Genomic DNA, 18,454 nt, shown 5'->3' on the forward strand with positions numbered 1-18,454 from the left:
TGAAGGACCGTCTCTCCCCACATGTTCCCCAGAGAGCACTGAGGTCAGGAACACAAAATCTCTCTATCCCCGGGCCAAAAGAAGCCCGCTTGAAAGTCACCAGAGAAAGGGCTTTCTCCATTATGGCCCCCACATGGTGGAATCAGCTGCCGGAAGAGGTGAGGGCCCTGCGGGACCTGGTTCAGTTCCGCCGGGCCTGTAAGACGACCCTCTTCCGGCTAGCTTACACCTAGCTGGGATGAAAACTTGATGTAACTGGCCAGCCATCTGTTTATATGAAATGAAATGTTACTGGTTTTTAAGGTTTAATTGTTTTTATGAAATTGAATGTTACTGGTTTTTAAGGTTTTAAATGTTTAAGTATCTAATTGTTTTATACTTAAAATTGTTTAAATTTTATGCTTGATCAATTGTTGGAAGCCGCCCTGAGCCACTTGTGGGAAGGGCGGGATATAAATCCCGAATAAATAAATAAATAAATCATGATCCTAGACCTAGTGAGGCCTACAGGCTCCAGGGAAGCCTGCATTAAAGTAGCTTCAGGTCCTATGTTTCCCAGGATCCTTTCTGTCCCTCTGACTGGGTGGGCAGCAGTTTTGGAGTGAAAAATTTGCCCAGTGGAAGCCAGAGGGGTGGGACCCAGAAGGAAGGAAATAAAAGGCCAAGCTAGTGAGGGTGAGGGCTCTCTCTGGAAAAGGCTGTGCTGGGAAAAGGCTGCAGCTTGGAGGATTCTCTTATCCAAAGAGTGGTGAGTCAGTTGGAATTAACAGAAGCAAATGTATAGTTAGGTGCTTTTTATTCTGCTCAGTACCACCTTTACTGTTTCCGCATTCACTATTGCACTAAAAATTACAACCTACTTATTTGTTCTTGAGCACTTACAATAAAGTTATTGTTGTTATACTGCATGGGTCTGCATGCCTCTTTGGTCACAGATAAAAGGTGCTTGATGAGAAGGAAAGCAGAAGTTGTGTGGGTGCTCTGGGCACTCCCAGATAGACCCTTATTAGAGTGGTGGCAGCCAGTAGAAGGCCCTCCCTCATCCCCTGCTTCTGACAATGTCAAAAAAGTGAAAGTTGGTAACTGAAGGCAGAAAGCCTTAATATGTCAAGCCTGCTTCCATGCAGAGATTTGGCAGCCAAACTGGACTGTTCTTTGGAGAATCATCCACATGAGAACATGCTCTAGTTGTGCTCCAGTTGTCCTTTTCCTACCTTTAGTATGCTCTATCCCAAACTATGCTATGATTTTGGGGGGAAGCATGCAGTCTAAGTATGCTCCAGCACACTGGAAGACATTCCCTTTTGGAATCTCTACTGCCCATGTACAAGGTTGCTTCTTCATAGTGGTGCTGAATGCAAAATGGAGATTTCTCACCCTATACCACCACACCATAGACCTTTATTGGCATTGATATAAGAATACAGTATACTTTAAAACCAACAGTAACACTATAGAATATAATAAAACCTTAACCAGCAGCAACAGTCCAGTTTCCATGCAAATTGCAGCATAAGGAACACAGTTGGGTAATCCCAGTATTTTCCTCAAAAAGAAGGATTGTAGGCCTTCAGTGGTGTAGTCGAAGGCACTGATCCATATGGGGGCACCATATAAGAGTTGGGGGCTAAATTTTGCATTGAAAGCTCTTAGGGCCATAGGGACATATCGGTTCCCTTTCAGATTAAAAAAACGGGCAATAGCCAAGGCACTAGTTCTTGCCACTGTTAGAGCGCACTTGCGATGCGTTGCCCAGTTCCCATTGTAGGAAAAATTAATCCCCAGATATTTGGTAGTTTTGACCTGTTCAATAGGGTTTCCCTGGACTGACCATAATTGTTGCTTCCAAGATTTAGAGAAAACTAAAATCTTTGTTTTCCCATAATTCAGGGTTAACTCGTTGTTATTGAGATAGGTCATAACTTGGTATAATAGATGCCTCAATCCAATTTGGGAACATGACTCTAAGACGGCATCATCCGCATATAAAAGGATGGGAACGTGACGGTGAGCAATTTTAGGGGCATGCCCATCGATTGCATATAAAACAGGGGCAAGATCAGCCCTGTTTCACACCCTTACAAATTGGAATTTCCGAAATTAGATTTCCCTGAAGGTTGTACTTAACTTGACAGCTGGTACGTGTATACAGTTTTTTAATCAAGGTAAGCAATCTGGGATCCATGTTCATCCTGGCCAACTTAACCCAGAGCAACTCTCTGAGAACTGAGTCAAACGCCGCCTTGAGGTCTAAAAAGGCAGCGAAGAGTTTGTTGCCAGATTTCCCACTGTATTTAGAAACTAGGTGTGATAAAACGACACAGTGGTCAAGGGTGGATTTACCATGGTGAAACCCTATTTGTTCTGGGCCTAGTATGTTGTTTGTTGTCGGCCAGCTTCCTAGTTTGACTAGGAGGTGTTTGGCATAAAGCTTGCCGACAACTGATAGGAGGCTAATCAGCCGATAGTTCTCAGGTAATGAAGGATTGCCCTTTTTATGGATAGGGACAATGATTGCATTGGTCCACGTCCTGGGCATTATTCCAGTGCTGTTTATCATAGTAAACAGGGCAGCTAGGGGTGGAGCCCACCATTCTGGGTGGAACTTCAATAGCTCTGGGATGACTGCGTCAGGGCCGGGGGCCTTTTTGGGCTTAAGTTGCGAAATCAGGGTAATGATGTCCTCCGGGGACACAGGTGGCCACTCAGGATGTTCATTGATGCCAGTTTCAAGGGAAATGGGGAAATTTGCCCCATTGTTTCCAAAAAGATTTAAAAAGTATGAGTGCCAGGCTTGGGAAGAAATTGTTATTGTAGAGTAAGGTTTCCCCTGCAGGTCCCCAGAGATTAAAGCCCAAAATTTCCCACTATCGTTGGACCTAGAAGCTTCGATCAGGCGCTCCCATTGGGCCCTTGCAAGCTGGAGCTTCTTGGCCTTGACCATATCTAACAGTTTGTGTTTAACAATAAAATAATATTTTGGTAAGGCAGACTTTTTTTGGCTCCTATAGTGATGATAGATAGAGCAAAGTGTGGACTTCAAGCGAAGACATTCTCTGTTGTGCCAGGGATTATATTTAAATTTGCCTTTAAAGACCACAGGAGAGGAGGGGTTAAGCAGGGAAATAACATTAGAGACAAGGTTGTCATAGGAGGAGATAACTTCCGTGGGATTCATAGAAGACATAAGGGATAGGCGTAAATTCTCAAGTGCTTGCTCGTTGATTATTAGCTGGGTTCTCACAGCAAGGTTGCGTGACCAAGTAAGTCTGGGGAGGGACCCAGCGGATGTGTCTGCCCTTACATAGGCTGGGTTATCATCAGGAGGTGATGGATTGTCAAATATAAAAACCAGGGGAAAATGGTCACTCTCAGAGCGATTGTCAATATAAAAATGCACTAAATAATCTTTAAAAGATGGAGGGATTAAAATATAATCTAAGACGCTGCAGCCTCTGATTGATGCAAAGGTGACTTCCCCCGGGAAATCCCTGTCAGAGGAGCCATTTAATACTAGTTTGTCAAATTGGATGCAATACTTAGCAAATAGAATGCCCGCCTGGTTGATGCGGGCATCTTTAGAAATCCTGCCTGACCTAAAAAAGCAAGGGAGGGAAACATTGGGGTCTAAATTCAAGAGAGCCAAGAGGTCCCGGTCGTCTTTACCAATTCTAGCATTAAAATCTCCAAGCAAAATAATATCTGTCATAGGAAAGAGGTGCTCATGTTGTTCGAGATATGTGGTCATACGATCCCAAAGGAAGCATAGCGAAGCTTTGTCAGGAGAGGGGGGAAGGTAGACATTAACAACAATAAACACAAAGCTATGACAGCTAAAACAAAAAGCATGGGCAAGGGGGTTGCAAGCAGGTAGTTCCAGCACTTTAAATTTAGATTGCTGAGAGACTAGTAAGGACAAGCCTGCTTGGAAACGATCACGTGAATTACTTTTAAACCCAGGTAAGGAGTATGCTAGAAAACCCTCGAGGCAAATCAAAGAGTCTGTCCAGGTTTCCTGGAGAAAGATGATCTCAAATTGTTTGAGGTAGGAACAAAAATCAGAGTCCCCTTTCTTGCTTCCCCAGCCAGCTATATTCCAGGATAACAGTTTCACTGGTGAGGGCTGGGGCATTGTTAGACATCAGTCAGTTTCAATCAGCTGATCAAGCAAGTTATTCAAGTCAAAGTTGATACAGCCATTGTTGAAACTGGAACTAGGAGGTGCTTTAGGAGGAGGGTGCATAAGATTGACCACACTGGGCTGCATGGGGCTGGCCATCCCAGAGTCCAAGAGAGGGTGAATCTCTGCTTCCACCTCGATCAGGCGCTTAGGGGGTCCGGCTGAACTTTGGGTAGGCATGGGACATGTAGGCATAGTAGTAGAGTCTTGCAGGAGGGGAGGAATCAGAGACATCTCATTCTTATTTTGGTAGGACAATAAGCAGGATTTCAATTCTTCTAACCTGGCTGTAATTAGTTGTTGCTCAGTGGTAGACAGGTTTTTGTAAGCAACCAGGAGGTCACCCTCCAAGTCAGGCTGGCCCACACGGTTCTCACCCAGGAGGTGAGGAGACTCAACAGGTTCCGTCCAATTAATTAGGTCATTTGGCATAGCCTTGTTTGATGGAGTGCTGTTTCCTTTGATAGCAACAGCAGGCTTAGAGGTGCTTTTGATGGTAGTTTCCTTTTGCCCAGACCGAGTGGCTATGGACACTGATGGAAAAAGTGGAGCAACTGAGATGTCCTGGAAGACTCTTACAGGGAAAACACCTTTGGAGCAAAGGGAAGATTTCCTAATTAGGAGAAGCTGTGGAATTTTCGTGCTGCTGAAAGTTAGCAGGACCTTTAATGCCTGGTTGGTATTGTTCAACAGCTCTACTGATTCCAGATCAACCTGCTTGGTTGCTAAAAGTGACTTAAGGTGCCTTGACACCAGAAATTTGGAGTTCCAGGATGGAGTCTGGCCCCTGAAGCTGCAGATTGTTAGGTATATTTTACATGGCTAAATTCTGTCAAAGAATACAGGGTTTTGTAGTCAATCCTGGCAACAATTCATTCTTCAACAGCAAGAAAAATTACATGGTTTCATAAAATATTAATAAGTAAAATATTAACAGTAGCAGACCAGGGAACATAATATTAATATTGTAAAAAACAGAGAACATAAAAGGGATGGCCATGAGGGGGCTGTTACATGACACTGTGTAGTGTCTCACAACACCCATTTTACATTGTGTATGTTTGATGAAGAACCAGAACATCAGAAATGCATCAGAATTCACTTCTTGATTGGTAAACTTCACTATAGTCAGTTTTGTGTCATATGTAGTTTTAATTTATGCATGTCCCAGCTGTTAGGATGTGGTGAGCCATTTGTGTCCAGTGGTTCTACTATGCAGCTCTGTCAATTTCATCCCTTTGACTGCAAACAGCTCTCCTAACCTAACCAGGGGTGGGGGTGGGGAGAGATAGAGAATGTCACATCTTGTCTTGGACTTCAGCATTCTAATGGCCGTAATAATCTAATTGTTGAGTAGAGTGCCAGACCTCCTGAGACATAATCTTCTGTGGTGATACATTCATAGAAACACACCAAGTGTAGTTCCTGAATGAAGCCCCTGTGCTTAGAGTGGTGGCTTTACGGATATTTTCTTGCCATGTTTTCCTAAGGGAGTTACATGTCTAGGCTGAATATTGAAATTAGAATTGTTCAGTTTTGTATTTCCTTGTTTGTAGTGCTTATTTTGCCCTAATTAGGGCTGCCAAGTACAATTAAAGAAAAATCTGGGGAATTTGGGGGTGGAGCCAGGAGACTTTGGGGGTGGAGCCAGGAACAAGGATGTGACAAGCATAATTGAACTCCAAGGGAGTTCTGGCCATCACATTTAAAGGGACAGCATGCCTTTTTAAATGCCTTTCTTCCATAGGAAATAATTAAGGATAGGGGCACCATCTTTTGGGGCTCATAGAATTGGACCCTCTGGTCCAATATTTTTGAAACTTGGGGGGTATTTTGGGGAGAGGCACTAGCTGCTATACTAAAAATCTGGTGCCTCTACCTCAAAAAATAGTCCCCCCAGAGCCCCCAATACCCATGGATCAATTCCCTATTATTCTCTATGGGAATCATTCTCCATAGGGAATAATAGAGTGCCTAGTAGACATTTCCTCCCCCCCCACGCTTTCTAAAGGGGGGGCCTCCATACCAGGGAATTCCCCCCTCCCTGCCCCCTCCCTCTCTCTCTCACACACACACACACACACAAACACTTACCTTACTTGGTCTTCTTCCAGCAGAATTTGCTGGCTGTGAAAAAGAAAGTAAGACTGCACAGGAAAAGAAAGGGAGGGGCCGTTCCTGTTTCCTGTGCAGCCTTAAAAACGGATCCCAAGCTGTAAAACATGATTCCTGCAGGTATGTTTTCTCTCCCCCGCCCCCAGACTTTTTAAGAGCGGGGGAGGAGGCTGAAAATTCGGGAGTCCCCAGCCAGGGCGGGAGGGTTGGGAAGCCTAGCCCTAATATTTAGCAGCATGTTGTCCTGGAATTTCATTGTTTTATCAAGGACTTTGGCATATTGCACAACCTACTTAAATTATTTCCATGTAACACTTGGTACTGAACAAGGTTTTTTATTATTATTATTTATCAAATATATATCCCACCCTTTCCTAGTGGGCTCAGGGCAGCTGACAACAGTTAAAAAATCATAGAATATTAAAAAATAATATACAATAAAATCATTTTCATACATTTTACAACCGTTAAAAGTCCAAAATGCATGTTGATGTTTCTGATGGTTATGAAATGCTAAAGCAAGGGTTCTCAACATGGTGTTTGTAGGCAAGATGGTGCCTGCTGACACCTTTCCTGGACCCACTAAGTATTTTTAGAAAGTAGGTGGGGCTTCCGGGGTTGAAGCTTAGTGAGCTGCCCTGTTTCCTTGTGTAGAGCAGACCAGGTTCTTTGTTTTTGGACAGAAAAGGCTTTATAAAGCCTACTGTCTACTTTTTCCAGTAAAGGAACTTGTCTATGGCATGCGTGTTTATTTCGAGGGGGATTCACTTTGGCTGACGAACGATCCCAGAAGGGGTTTTTTTTCGGCTTTGAAGATTCCTCGATGAAGAATTGCATTCTACCGCCTACAAAGATTCCTTGGAGTCATTAAATTGACATAAACTCACTAAAGCTTCAACTTCCTATGGACTATAATAACATCTGAGATAAAGGGGACGGTAATAAGAATTAGACGTTGCTAACGAGGTAAAGATCCTTATCTTTTATTCCGGGAGCAATTTAAGCTTGTTAAAAGGGAAGATCTGGGACCCAGAACTATTTTTCAAAGTGGAAAATCAAGGAGAAGTGGAAGGGGGTAGAAGTGGTTTCTTTGGACTTAAAAGAAAGCAGAAATGTGCAGAAAAATACTTGCTGTTATTGATTCCTGTGGCTTTCCCCAGTCAAAACAAAATTGCAGACTCTCTCCTTAAAACCGGAAGTGACGTTTTCTGTAACCATTGAGACACTTCAATGCTAAAGAGTAAGGAAGTAAGTGTGGAGTGAACAGGTGCATCCAAGTATCCGGATATCTGCAAGAGTCAGTAATCATAGAGAAACATTGGAGGCTAATTACAGAAAGGCCAAAAGATTTTCACTAAATAACCTGAAAGTGGACTATAAAAAGACTCAAAACATATATAAACAATCCCCTAAGGGCTAAATAATTTGGACTATGTGCTTGAAAATGGAAAATAATCCCTAGAGGGTAAAAGGAAAACTTTTTAAAAAGTGAGGCTTGGAACATTAAAAATTAATATCTTGTGCTAGGAAGCTCTGAGGACGGCGTTTTTAGGCTTGTTGAGAAGGGCATGCTCTGCTCTGTTAAATGCAACTATCAGATTGGAGATTGAAGATACCAATTAAAAATCCACTATTTGTAATGGGCAGTCAGTAATGTCTGAGCAGAAGTTGGAATCAAGAGTTACAAGGTTAAGAGCTGCCTCACTGGGAGAAGGTAAAATGTCTAAACAAGTTCATGAACAACTGGAAGCTATGGAAGCAAGAATTTTGAAGGTAATGAGAGATCTAATAACTGGAAGTGAGAAAAAATTAATTATGGAAATAAACTCCAGTGCTGAAGAGGTAAAGAAAGAATTTAAGAAGGAAATTGATGACCTAAGGAAAGAGTCTCAAGCAACAGCTAAAAAGACTGATGAGATAGAAGTGAAAATTAGAGATCAAGATGCCACCATTAAGAAAATGCAAGACAAAGCAATACTACAAGACTGTAAGTTGATGGAGAACATGATTCGGCTAAGGGGAGTGCCTGAGAATGAACGGGAGGATGTAAAGACTAACATTGTCGCAATTATGGCTGAATTTTTGGAAGAAGATCTGGAGGAGGTGGAGCGTTTATGCATATAGAGTTAATTCAGAATTTGCCAGGAAGCGTAAATTACCAAGGGATGTAGTAGTGAAGTTTACCAGGAGAGACGTGGTGGGAAGGATCCTAAGCAAGCAATTTGAAACCCCAATGGTGAGGGAGGAAAGCAGAATACGAATAATGAAGGAGCTGCCGAGAAAGGTTATTAGTGACAGAAAACAATTTAAGAAATTGACGGACAAGCTAAGGGAAAAGAACATAAGATACAGATGGATGCTACCAGAAGGTCTTAGCTTTGAATATAAAAGACTGCGAAAAACAATAGTTGACACCCAAGGAATGAATGAATTTTTTGTGGACAATAAATTTGAAGGTACAGAATAACTGAGAAAACATTATGGATTACAAATTAATTTCTTGGAATGTAAATGGACTTAATTCACCACAAAAAAGAAGGGCAATTTTTCATTGGATTAACAAGCAGAAATGTAATATAATTTGTTTACAAGAAGTGCATATTAAACAATTGGATTACAAATTTTTATGGAATAAGGCATTGGGAGAACAATTTGTTTCATTAGCTAAAGAAAAAAAAGGGGGAGTGGTTTTTTACATTAAAAAAGAACTAGAACCTAAACTGGTCTTTAAAGACAATGATGGCAGATACATTGCAGTGGAGGTGTTGATAAATGAAAAAAAAAACATTGTTGTTGGGTTTATACGCCCCTAACGGGGCGAAGGATGTTTTCTTTAAAGACATTTTGCAACAACTTAACCAAGTGACTCATGAACAGGTTATGTTAATGGGAGATTTCAATGGAACCATTAACAACTTTCTGGACAGATCTGGAAACAAAAAGAAGAAGGATGGGAAGCTACCAAACTCCTTCTTTGAGTTAATGGAGCAAGAAAGTCTGGAAGACATTTGGAGAAAGTTTAATCCTAATGTACGTGACTATACCTTTTTCTCAGCAAGGCATAACTCCTTCTCAAGAATTGATATGTTATGGTCCACGAAGGACCTGGGACTTATTACAAATAAGATGGAAATTCTTCCGAAAATAGGTGCAGACCACAATCCATTAATGTGGTCAGCGAAGGCTATGAGAAAGAGCAGAAGATGGAGAATAAATGAGGATTTGTTGCAAAAAGTGGAAGTAGTGAAGTCTCTGGAAAAAGAAACTAAAGCTTTCTTCCAAGCAAATGAAGACCAAGAGGTTAAAACACAGACCGTTTGGGATGCGTATAAAGCAGTGATGAGAGGATTACTAATTACATTGAATAATAAAGACAAAAGAGTTAAAGAAAAGCAATTGAAAGACTTACAAGCAGAAATAGGCAAAAAAAGAAAAAGATCTAAAAAAACGACCGGGGAAAAAGAAAATAATGCGAGAAATTACAATTTTGCAGAATCAGCGGAGACATTTATTGAACAAGGAGGTGGAATGGATGCTAAAAAGGTTACAGCAAAAATCATTTGAAGGTGCCAATAAACCAGGGAAATATTTGGCTTGGCAACTTAAGAAAAAAAGGGAGGAAAAGTTTGTTAATAAAATTTGTGTGGAAGGGAAAGAAATTGCGGATCAAGCTGGAATTAAAAGGGAGTTTTTTAAATTTTATGCCAAATTATATAAAGGTCAACAGATAAAAAAAGAAAAAATTGATGCCTATCTGCAAAGATTAAAAGTGAAACCCTTGAATGATAATATGGAAAAAATCTTGAATAAGCCAATTGAGAAGGTTGAAATTGAAGCAGCGATTTGCTTAATGAAATTAGGCAAAGCTCCAGGTCCAGACAGCTTTTCAGCAAAATTTTATAAAGTCTTGGCGGATGTACTAGTACCCAAAATGCAAAAGTTGATGAACTGTATTAGAGAAGATGGGAAGGTACCAGATTCTTGGAAAGAAGCGGTTATTTCATTAATACCGAAAGAAGAAAGAGACTCCACAAATGTTAAAAACTATAGACCGATTTCACTACTGAATAATGATTACAAAATATTTGCTAGAATTTTAGCGGAAAGACTCAAACAGCATTTAAACATTTCTATTCAGGAAGAACAAGCAGGTTTTCTCCCTAGGAGGCAAATAAGAGACAACATCAGAAATGTAATAGACATTGTTGAATACTATGAAAAACATCCAGAAAAGGAGGTGGCCTTATTTTTTGCGGATGCGGAAAAAGCTTTTGATAATCTTAATTGGGACTTTATGTTTGCAGTTATGGAGAAAATGAATTTAGGAGATGATTTTATAAGGATGACGAAAGCAATATATACAGAACAACAGGCAAAACTCTGTGTGAACACTGACTTAACTGAACAACTGAAGATCAGCAAAGGCACTAGACAAGGTTGCCCTCTATCTCCATTGTTGTTTATAATGACCCTAGAGGTCTTGTTGACTCAAATTGATGAAGGTAGTGAAATAGAGGGATTGAAGTTGAAAGGTTTTTCCTATAAATACAGAGCCTTTGCAGACGATGTGATGTTCATTAACGAGAACCCAGTACAAGTGATGCCTTTGTTGTTAAAGAAAATTAAAGAGTATGGTGAGTTAGCTGGCTTTTATATTAATAAAGAAAAATCGAAAATCCTTACTAAGAATCTGACACTAAACAAACAGAAAGAACTGCAAAATGCCACTGGATGTGAAGTTGCCTCCAAGGTAAAATATTTAGGTGTGGCGATGACGATGAAAAATATTGACTTATATAAGAACAATTATGAAAAGCTCTGGCATAAAATAGAAGGTGATATGTTAAAATGGAATAAACTAAACATATCTATGCTGGGGAGGATATCTGCAATTAAAATGAATGTTCTACCAAGGATGATGTTTTTATTTCAAACTATCCCAATAGTGAAAGATAAGAAACAATTTAATCTGTGGCAAAGAAAGATTTCAGAGTTTATTTGGGCGGGCAAGAAACCAAGAATCAAAATGAAAATCTTAACAGATGCGAAAGAAAGAGGCGGCTTCCAATTACCTGATTTAATGCTATACCATGATGCAGTTTGTTTGGTATGGATTAAGGAATGGATGACTTTGATCAATAAAAAATTATTGGCGCTAGAAGGACATGGAAATATATTTGGTTGGCATGCGTATATGTACTACGGGAAAGAGAAGATGGATGGTTTTTTTCACATCACTATATAAGGAGGAGTTTGCTGAATACTTTGAAAAAATATAGTAAATATGGAGATGAGAGGAAACCAATTTGGATTGTGCCAACAGAAGTAATAAGTATGCCGCAAAGTGTAAGGGAAGGGAAAGGGGCATCATACGAACAACTGCTAAAGTTCAAGGGGGGCAAAGTTGAAATGAAGTTGGTTGAAGAATTGCAGGACAAGTTTGATTGGTTTCAGCTGTTACAAATTAAAAGCTTGATAGAGAAAGACATTAAGAGTACAGGTATAAGACGAGAGAAAACAGAAATGGAGAAAATGCTGTTGGGCGAGAATGAAAAATTGATCTCAAGGATGTATAAATTGTTATTGAAATGGTCTACAGAAGAAGAGGTGGTGAAGCCTCAAATGATTAAATGGGCGATTAATTTTAATAAAGAAATACAGATGGAGACGTGGGAACACCTATGGAAGAATTCAATGAAAATATCTACATGCTATAACATAAAAGAGAACTGTTTCAAAATGCTGTACAGATGGTACATGACACCTAAAAAGCTAACAAAAATGAGTAATCAAGCTTCAGATAGATGTTGGAAATGTAAAAAACATGAAGGTTCTTTCTACCACATGTGGTGGACTTGTGAAAAGGCGAAACAATTTTGGACAATGATTCAACAGGAGATCTCGAAAATCTTGGGTTATAATATTAAGAGAGCACCAGATGTCTTTCTGGTGGGATTACAAATGGGAAGCTTTCCGAAGCAAGACAGAACATTGTTGTGGTATTTGCTTTCAGCTGCGAGAACATTGTATGCGCAAATGTGGAAGCAAGACAGAATACCTGAAAAATGGGACTGGGTCTTAAAGGTTCTTAACTGGAGTGAAATGGACAAACTTACTAGAATCTTAAAAGACAACAATTTGGAGAAGTTTAAAGAAGACTGGAGTAAATTTCAAAGTTACGTGGAAATACAATGGAGGGTGAAGAGTCATTTAGTGGTTTATGACAACATTAACTGAACTTTAAATGATAAAGAAGAATCGTGATTATTGAATTAGTAGAATATAGTTACATGGTAATTATGCATATATGAGTTAAGATAAAATTAAGACAGCTGGAATTCCGGAGTTGATTTTATAACTTTGAGTTTTGTGTTTAATAAGCACTAAGTGAATTATAGAGACAGGGTTAGTGAAAGATAACCCTTTGTGTAAAAATTTTATAATGGTGGAAAGATATTTAGTAATGTATGGCAACATTAATTGAATTTTTAATGATAAAGTGGTATTGGGATATTGTGATAAAAGTATTAGTAGAACATAGCTATTTGGTAAATATATATATATATATATATGAGAGTTAAGATAAGACTAAGATAGAGGGAACTCTGGAACTGAATTAATAATTATGAGCGTTGTGTTTAATAAGTGCTAAGTGATTATTAGAGAAAAGGTTAGTGAATGATATATATTTTTTTTTCTAAAGATTTTATAATTGTGAATTTACCTTTAATATGCTTTTAATTTGTTTTAAGTACCGGCGGAGGTCATGAATAAGAGTAGGGGGGGGGGGAGGAAAATATGCAATGTATTGGAGAAGTATACTTGAATTTGAATAGATGAATGTATTTCAATATATTGCAAAATAAAAGTTTGGTTACCACGAATAAAGTAGGTGGGGCCAAGTGGATCTTTTGTCCAGCAAAGGACTTTTGATTTGCCATTGCAGACCTGATTGGCTGTGCAGATTTTTAAAGAGTTGATTAGCAGCTGTCATCCCCATAGCATAAGGATCTTGCCTTCAGTCTTGAAGTGAAACTGTGTGCATCCACGAAAATATTTTAAATTATATGTTCATTTTCAAGGGCATTTTGTTAAACAGAGCTTCTACTGGAAATGCTGAAGAGTTAAAATTAGAGTAATGCACAATCTCACTCCCTGAAATGTTGTGGCTGGCTCCACCTCTTCTAGAGCCATTTTACCATTGACTCCACCTCCTCCAGCAGCCATTTTATGATTGTACCCACCACCTTGTGTCAGAATTCCAGAGGTATCCACAAACTTACTTTTTAAAAAGTAAAGGGCTCCTGTGCTAGACAAATATAGCCAGAATACATGGAAAATTCTAACAAATCAGTAGAAAGAAAATGTCAAATAATTTAAAAGCAATTCTAACACAATTGTGTTTTTTTTCTCCTCAGAGATTACTGTACTCCTGTAAAAATAACTGACAATAATACTGATTTTCTTCTAAATTTCAATGAATTTATTGATCGACATACCCCCAAAAGCCCTTTATGTAAGTACTGCCAATTTCATTATGCTTGAAAAGGCAATGTGTTCTAATGCTTTAACTGTTAGCACTGATGAGGGGAATTTAGGTACAAGTCCCTGATCATCTGGATGGTTGTGATCGTTTGTCATCAAAATTTACTTCATAGGGTTGTTGTCAGGATAAAATGCTCCTCTCAATTCCAATTTAAAAGTTCTTCTTCTGAACTTTATCAAATTAGCATCATTCTTTGTGCTGCAACACTTGTTTTCTTTCTTAATATTCATTCCAAGTGTAAAACGTTACCGCTTTTTGCTTTAGCTGGGTGTTTTGTTCAAAATGTGCTTGTCTCCTTCTATAGGCAATGATATGGTTATGAGAGTTTTACTGGATGCTGGATTTACAAGTGAACTTGTTCAGGAACATTGGAGTAAGCAGGACCCGTGAGTATTCTTCTCTTAAAGTTAAAGAATATCATAACAATATAGATTCGTTACTTGGATTTCTAATCCTCCAAACAGATTACAGGATTTAAGCGTGAGTATATGTAACCATTTTGTAATTATAAGTGTTGTGGGTTGGATCCAAATAGTTATAACCAGAGTTCCCAGAGATCTTCCCCAGTTCCACTTGTTTCCCGAAGTAGAATGTCAAGAGTCGGTGCCTCCTGCAAAGCTCAGACGACCCATGGCAATGTTATGGGCTCTGACGCTCTTGTTTGCACAGGTGATTCTTCTGCTCAGAAAAATGGCACATTTAGATACCTCTCTTTGTATACAGAGTTGGCAATAACTTGGATCCAAATGGTTGTGTTTTTCCCATAGTGAAGGAATTACAGCACGGTTTGTGGCGACTGATGGAGGGATCACCAGAGTGTATCCAAGAAGGTAAGGCTCCATTTTTTCCTAAGCAATACAACAACAGATATGCAGATACACTCAATTAAGCCTATGTGCACCTAAGATTGTGGCCATCACCAAAATACAATGTTCTGACCCAATGATAGGAAAGGTGCTCCTTTTGATGTGGATTCAATGCAACAATAAGGGAGATTCTATGTTTTGCAGTTGTGGTAGCCATTTCTTTAAAAGACAAATAAAGATTAAAATGAAAAATAAAAGAACATATGAACATATGAAGCTGCCTTCTCCTGAATCAGACCTTTGGTCCATCAAAGTCAGTATTGTCTTCTCAGACTGGCAGCGGCTCTCCAGGGTCTCAAGCTGAGGCTTTTCACACCTATTTGCCTGGACCCTTTTTTGGAGATGCCAGGGATTGAAACCTGGGACCTTCTGCTTCTCAAGCAGATGCTCTACCACTGAGCCACCGTTCCTCCCCACAAAGTTTGAGTCCAGTGGCGTCTTTAAGACTAGTATTTTTCAGGTATTTTAAAACTGATTAGAGAATCTGATTCAGCTACCAATATAGCTGAGCCCAAATAAAAACCAATATTATTCAGCTTTTATGGAGGCATGGCTTGGAGAAGGCATTTAAGGTGGATATCTTTAAATGCCTTTTTCCTCTCCATTGAAAGCAATGGAGAATGAGGGCACCTTCTTTGGGGACCCATAGAATGAACTTTTTAAAACTTGGGGAGGGGTGAGGAGAGGCACCAGCAGCTATACTGCAAATCTGGTGCCTCTATCAATTCTCCATTATACCCTAGGGGGATAATCCCAATACGGTATAATGGAGCTGAACAAATTTGTATTTTCAGAATATTTACCTGAATCCCAATACCATAACTATATTGGGATTTGGGAATATCAGGCAATATCGATGTTTTTCAAATCCAATAAACCTGAATTTTAAAAAGGTTTTTTTTGTGCACATCCCTATTCATTGTGGGTATAAGTTTTTGTGTGCATGTGCACTTCTTCAGAAATTGATCTTAAATTTGCAACTAGACTCTGTGGAGAAATGCCTTGCCTCTTGGAGAAGTGGCAAGCCGGCTTTTTAAAAGGTTCTGTCTTTGAGCTCAGAGAAAAGCAGGAAGGGTGGGGGAATGTAGCCCCTGGCATTGCAGCAGCATCTTGGCTACCTCTTAAGAAATGCTCATGGAGGTACTTGAAGAGACAATGCCCATCCTCCTCCACTGGCTGAAAACAGAGTGTGGAGGGCTTTGGGCTAGAGGAGCCCCAGAGACCATTTCCAGGAATGAGCTGGAGATTTCCCAGAATGCATGGGGGGTTTCCCAGAATGCCTACCAGAAAAGAGGCTTCCTGGGGACAACAGGAAAAGAAGCTTAAACCTGGGTGGACCAGGTAGCAAGGGGTGGAGAGTGATATAAAGTGGGTGGAGTCAGAGGATTAGTAAAAGTGTTTGCTCTGAAGAGCGGGGGCTCTTCTCCCTTAGAGCTGGACCTTGGAAGACAACAGACTGCTACCTGCCAGCCAGCAGCCATATTTGGCCATGTGGCTGCGCTTGGCTGGATACAGAAAGCCTGAAGTAATGAGGTATCATTTCAAGATTTTGTACCTTACTAAGTTTAGATGTGCCTGCTCTGCTTAAACATCTGGTAGGGTAAGCTTTTAAACCAGGGACAGAAGGATACATTTTAAACCAACTTTTGTTTGATCTTCTGGTTGCTGATTGTGTGTTGTGCTAAGATTATGCTTGTAACTTTTCACTTTTTTAAAATAAAGTAAAGCTCTGTCCCACATAGTCCCCCAACTGCCTTCGACCATGCTACTGTAAGAGGGGAGTCCTAGGAAGGGGGAAGGCATGCAGTTGGCAAGGGTGCCAATCCTCCAGGGGTCTCCCAAAGAAAGACTTTGGTCTCTGTGACAACCAGGTGCTGTGCAGCTGAGGACCTCGAGGCCAGGCCTCAGAACTGGAAAGGGGGATTGGGAGTCCTGTTCCTCTCAGTCAGGAACCCCTAAATTGAGCAGGTGGTGGCAGCGCACCCTAATGGCAGGAGGAAGAACAGCTCTATCCAGGAGTTGGCAACTCAAGAGTGAGCTGACAGGACTGGGTCTGAAGGTTGAATCGGGCCAGTTCCGTCACAGACTCAAACTTTGTTCTGCTGCTTCAGACCAGCATGGCTACCTACCTGAATTTATCAAAATAAAAAATGGACATTATTTTTTCACGTTCAGCGCAGGCTACTATTGGACAGAAAATCCGGAAACATATGAGGACAGTTTCTACAAGAGGAGTTTAGATAATGAAAACTATGTCTTCACAGCTCCATTCTTCAATAGTAAGTGGCTGAATACATAAAAGAACAGTTTCTTGACAAAGTTCAGTAAAATGCTGGCTCACTTGGAAGGAAGCAATGCACAGTCCAGCTAGATTTTTTTTTTTTTTAAGAAAAAGGGATAGATGGGGAAAGTGCTAAGAAAATCCCACTATAGAATTGATGGAAACAGGAAAGCAATTGGTGTGTGTTAGATTGGTGGGAGGGAGCAGCAATACATATGCTAAGCATGTCAAGTCTGATGTTCAATAACGAGACCTTCTTGATAAAAAGTTTCTAGTTTATTGTAACATATTGCTAGACTGTAGAAGAAGATTGAGAGACTGGCGAGCATGCACAAAGAGCAAACATTTAAGGTATACATCAAAGGAATTCCTTAGGGGAGGGCACTCTATGCAGGGCACATTCACACATTGTTGTTACTTTATCGTTCTCAAGCTTTGGCTGGCCTTGGGCGCTTCTTTAGCACCGGCTATCTCTGAGAAGGCACCACAATCTTGTTCCCATATTCCCATTTCTAAGCATTGCTACATAACAAAGGAAGGGAGGGGGGGAGAAGAGTTTAAGCTAGCAGCATCTGAATACAGAGTGGTTTTTACCCAGGATCCTTTTCCTGAACCAGAGTTTGTGACTAAACTACCCAGACATTACAGCAGACTTGACATACTGCCCCCCCCTAAGCCCCCCCCCACCGCAGGGGGAAGGAGCTTGGTTGGTTTACATTCCGGGGTGTCTTGCATGATGAGGCAGCGGTTGATCGAGGCAGGGGCGGGCCCCGCGGGTGGAGGGTGCCAACTGGACGGCCCGGGGTCCCGACGAATCAAACTGCAATGAAACACAGGGTGGATTTTACCCAGGGCAGCCGGCAGGTCCAACTCCACAGTCACCGGATTGATCACTCTCTTGATTCTGAAGGGCCCTAAGAATTTATAAGCCAGTTTCCGGGAGGGTTGGATAAGGAGGAGGTTTTTGGTTGACAAGAACACCGAATCCCCCACCTTGTACTCTCCTGCCGGGGTGTGAGACTTATCATACTGCTTTTTGTAAGATTCCTTGGCTGCCTCGAGGTTCTCTTTTATGACCGGCCAGTTGTTGCTTGGCCCCTTCCACCATTGTTCAAAGGCAGTGGGAGTGTCTTTGTTGCCCCCTCCGGGGAGTAATGGGAGGGGCTTCCCCTCGTAGCCGAATACGGTGGAGAAGAGGGAAGCTTTGGTGGAGCTTTGCATGCTGTTGTTGTAGCAGTATTCAGCAAAGGGGAGCAAATCCACCCAGTCAGACTGGCGCTGGTTTACAAAACATCTTAAGTACTGTTCCAGCACCCCGTTTACCCTCTCCGTCTGACCGTCCATCTGGGGGTGATAGGCTGAGCTCAAGCCCTGCTCCATCCCCACCAATTTACAGAACTCCCGCCAGAAGGTGGCAACGAACTGCGGCCCGCGGTCACTAATGACCTTGTCCAGGAACGAGTGTA

At 40.9% G+C, this 18,454-nt stretch overlaps 1 protein-coding gene across 5 annotated transcripts in view; it reads left to right on the forward strand.

The window, feature by feature from the left end:
- The window catches only part of CACNA2D1 (calcium voltage-gated channel auxiliary subunit alpha2delta 1), a 1,217,365-nt gene that overhangs the window by 1,140,219 nt on the left and 58,692 nt on the right, over positions 1 to 18,454 (forward strand). For 4 of the 5 annotated variants that reach the window (XM_060244655.1, XM_060244656.1, XM_060244657.1 and 1 more), the window contains 4 exons: positions 13,714 to 13,811; positions 14,146 to 14,227; positions 14,609 to 14,671; positions 16,883 to 16,986. In XM_060244655.1, coding sequence (XP_060100638.1) covers positions 13,714 to 13,811; positions 14,146 to 14,227; positions 14,609 to 14,671; positions 16,883 to 16,986 — 347 coding nt within the window. The remainder of the gene's footprint in view (positions 1 to 13,713; positions 13,812 to 14,145; positions 14,228 to 14,608; positions 14,672 to 16,882; positions 16,987 to 18,454) is intronic. The other variant, XR_009555717.1, reaches the window with a different exon arrangement.

Source organism: Heteronotia binoei, chromosome 8, assembly GCF_032191835.1.
Source record: "Heteronotia binoei isolate CCM8104 ecotype False Entrance Well chromosome 8, APGP_CSIRO_Hbin_v1, whole genome shotgun sequence".
Lineage (NCBI taxonomy): Eukaryota > Metazoa > Chordata > Lepidosauria > Squamata > Gekkonidae > Heteronotia > Heteronotia binoei.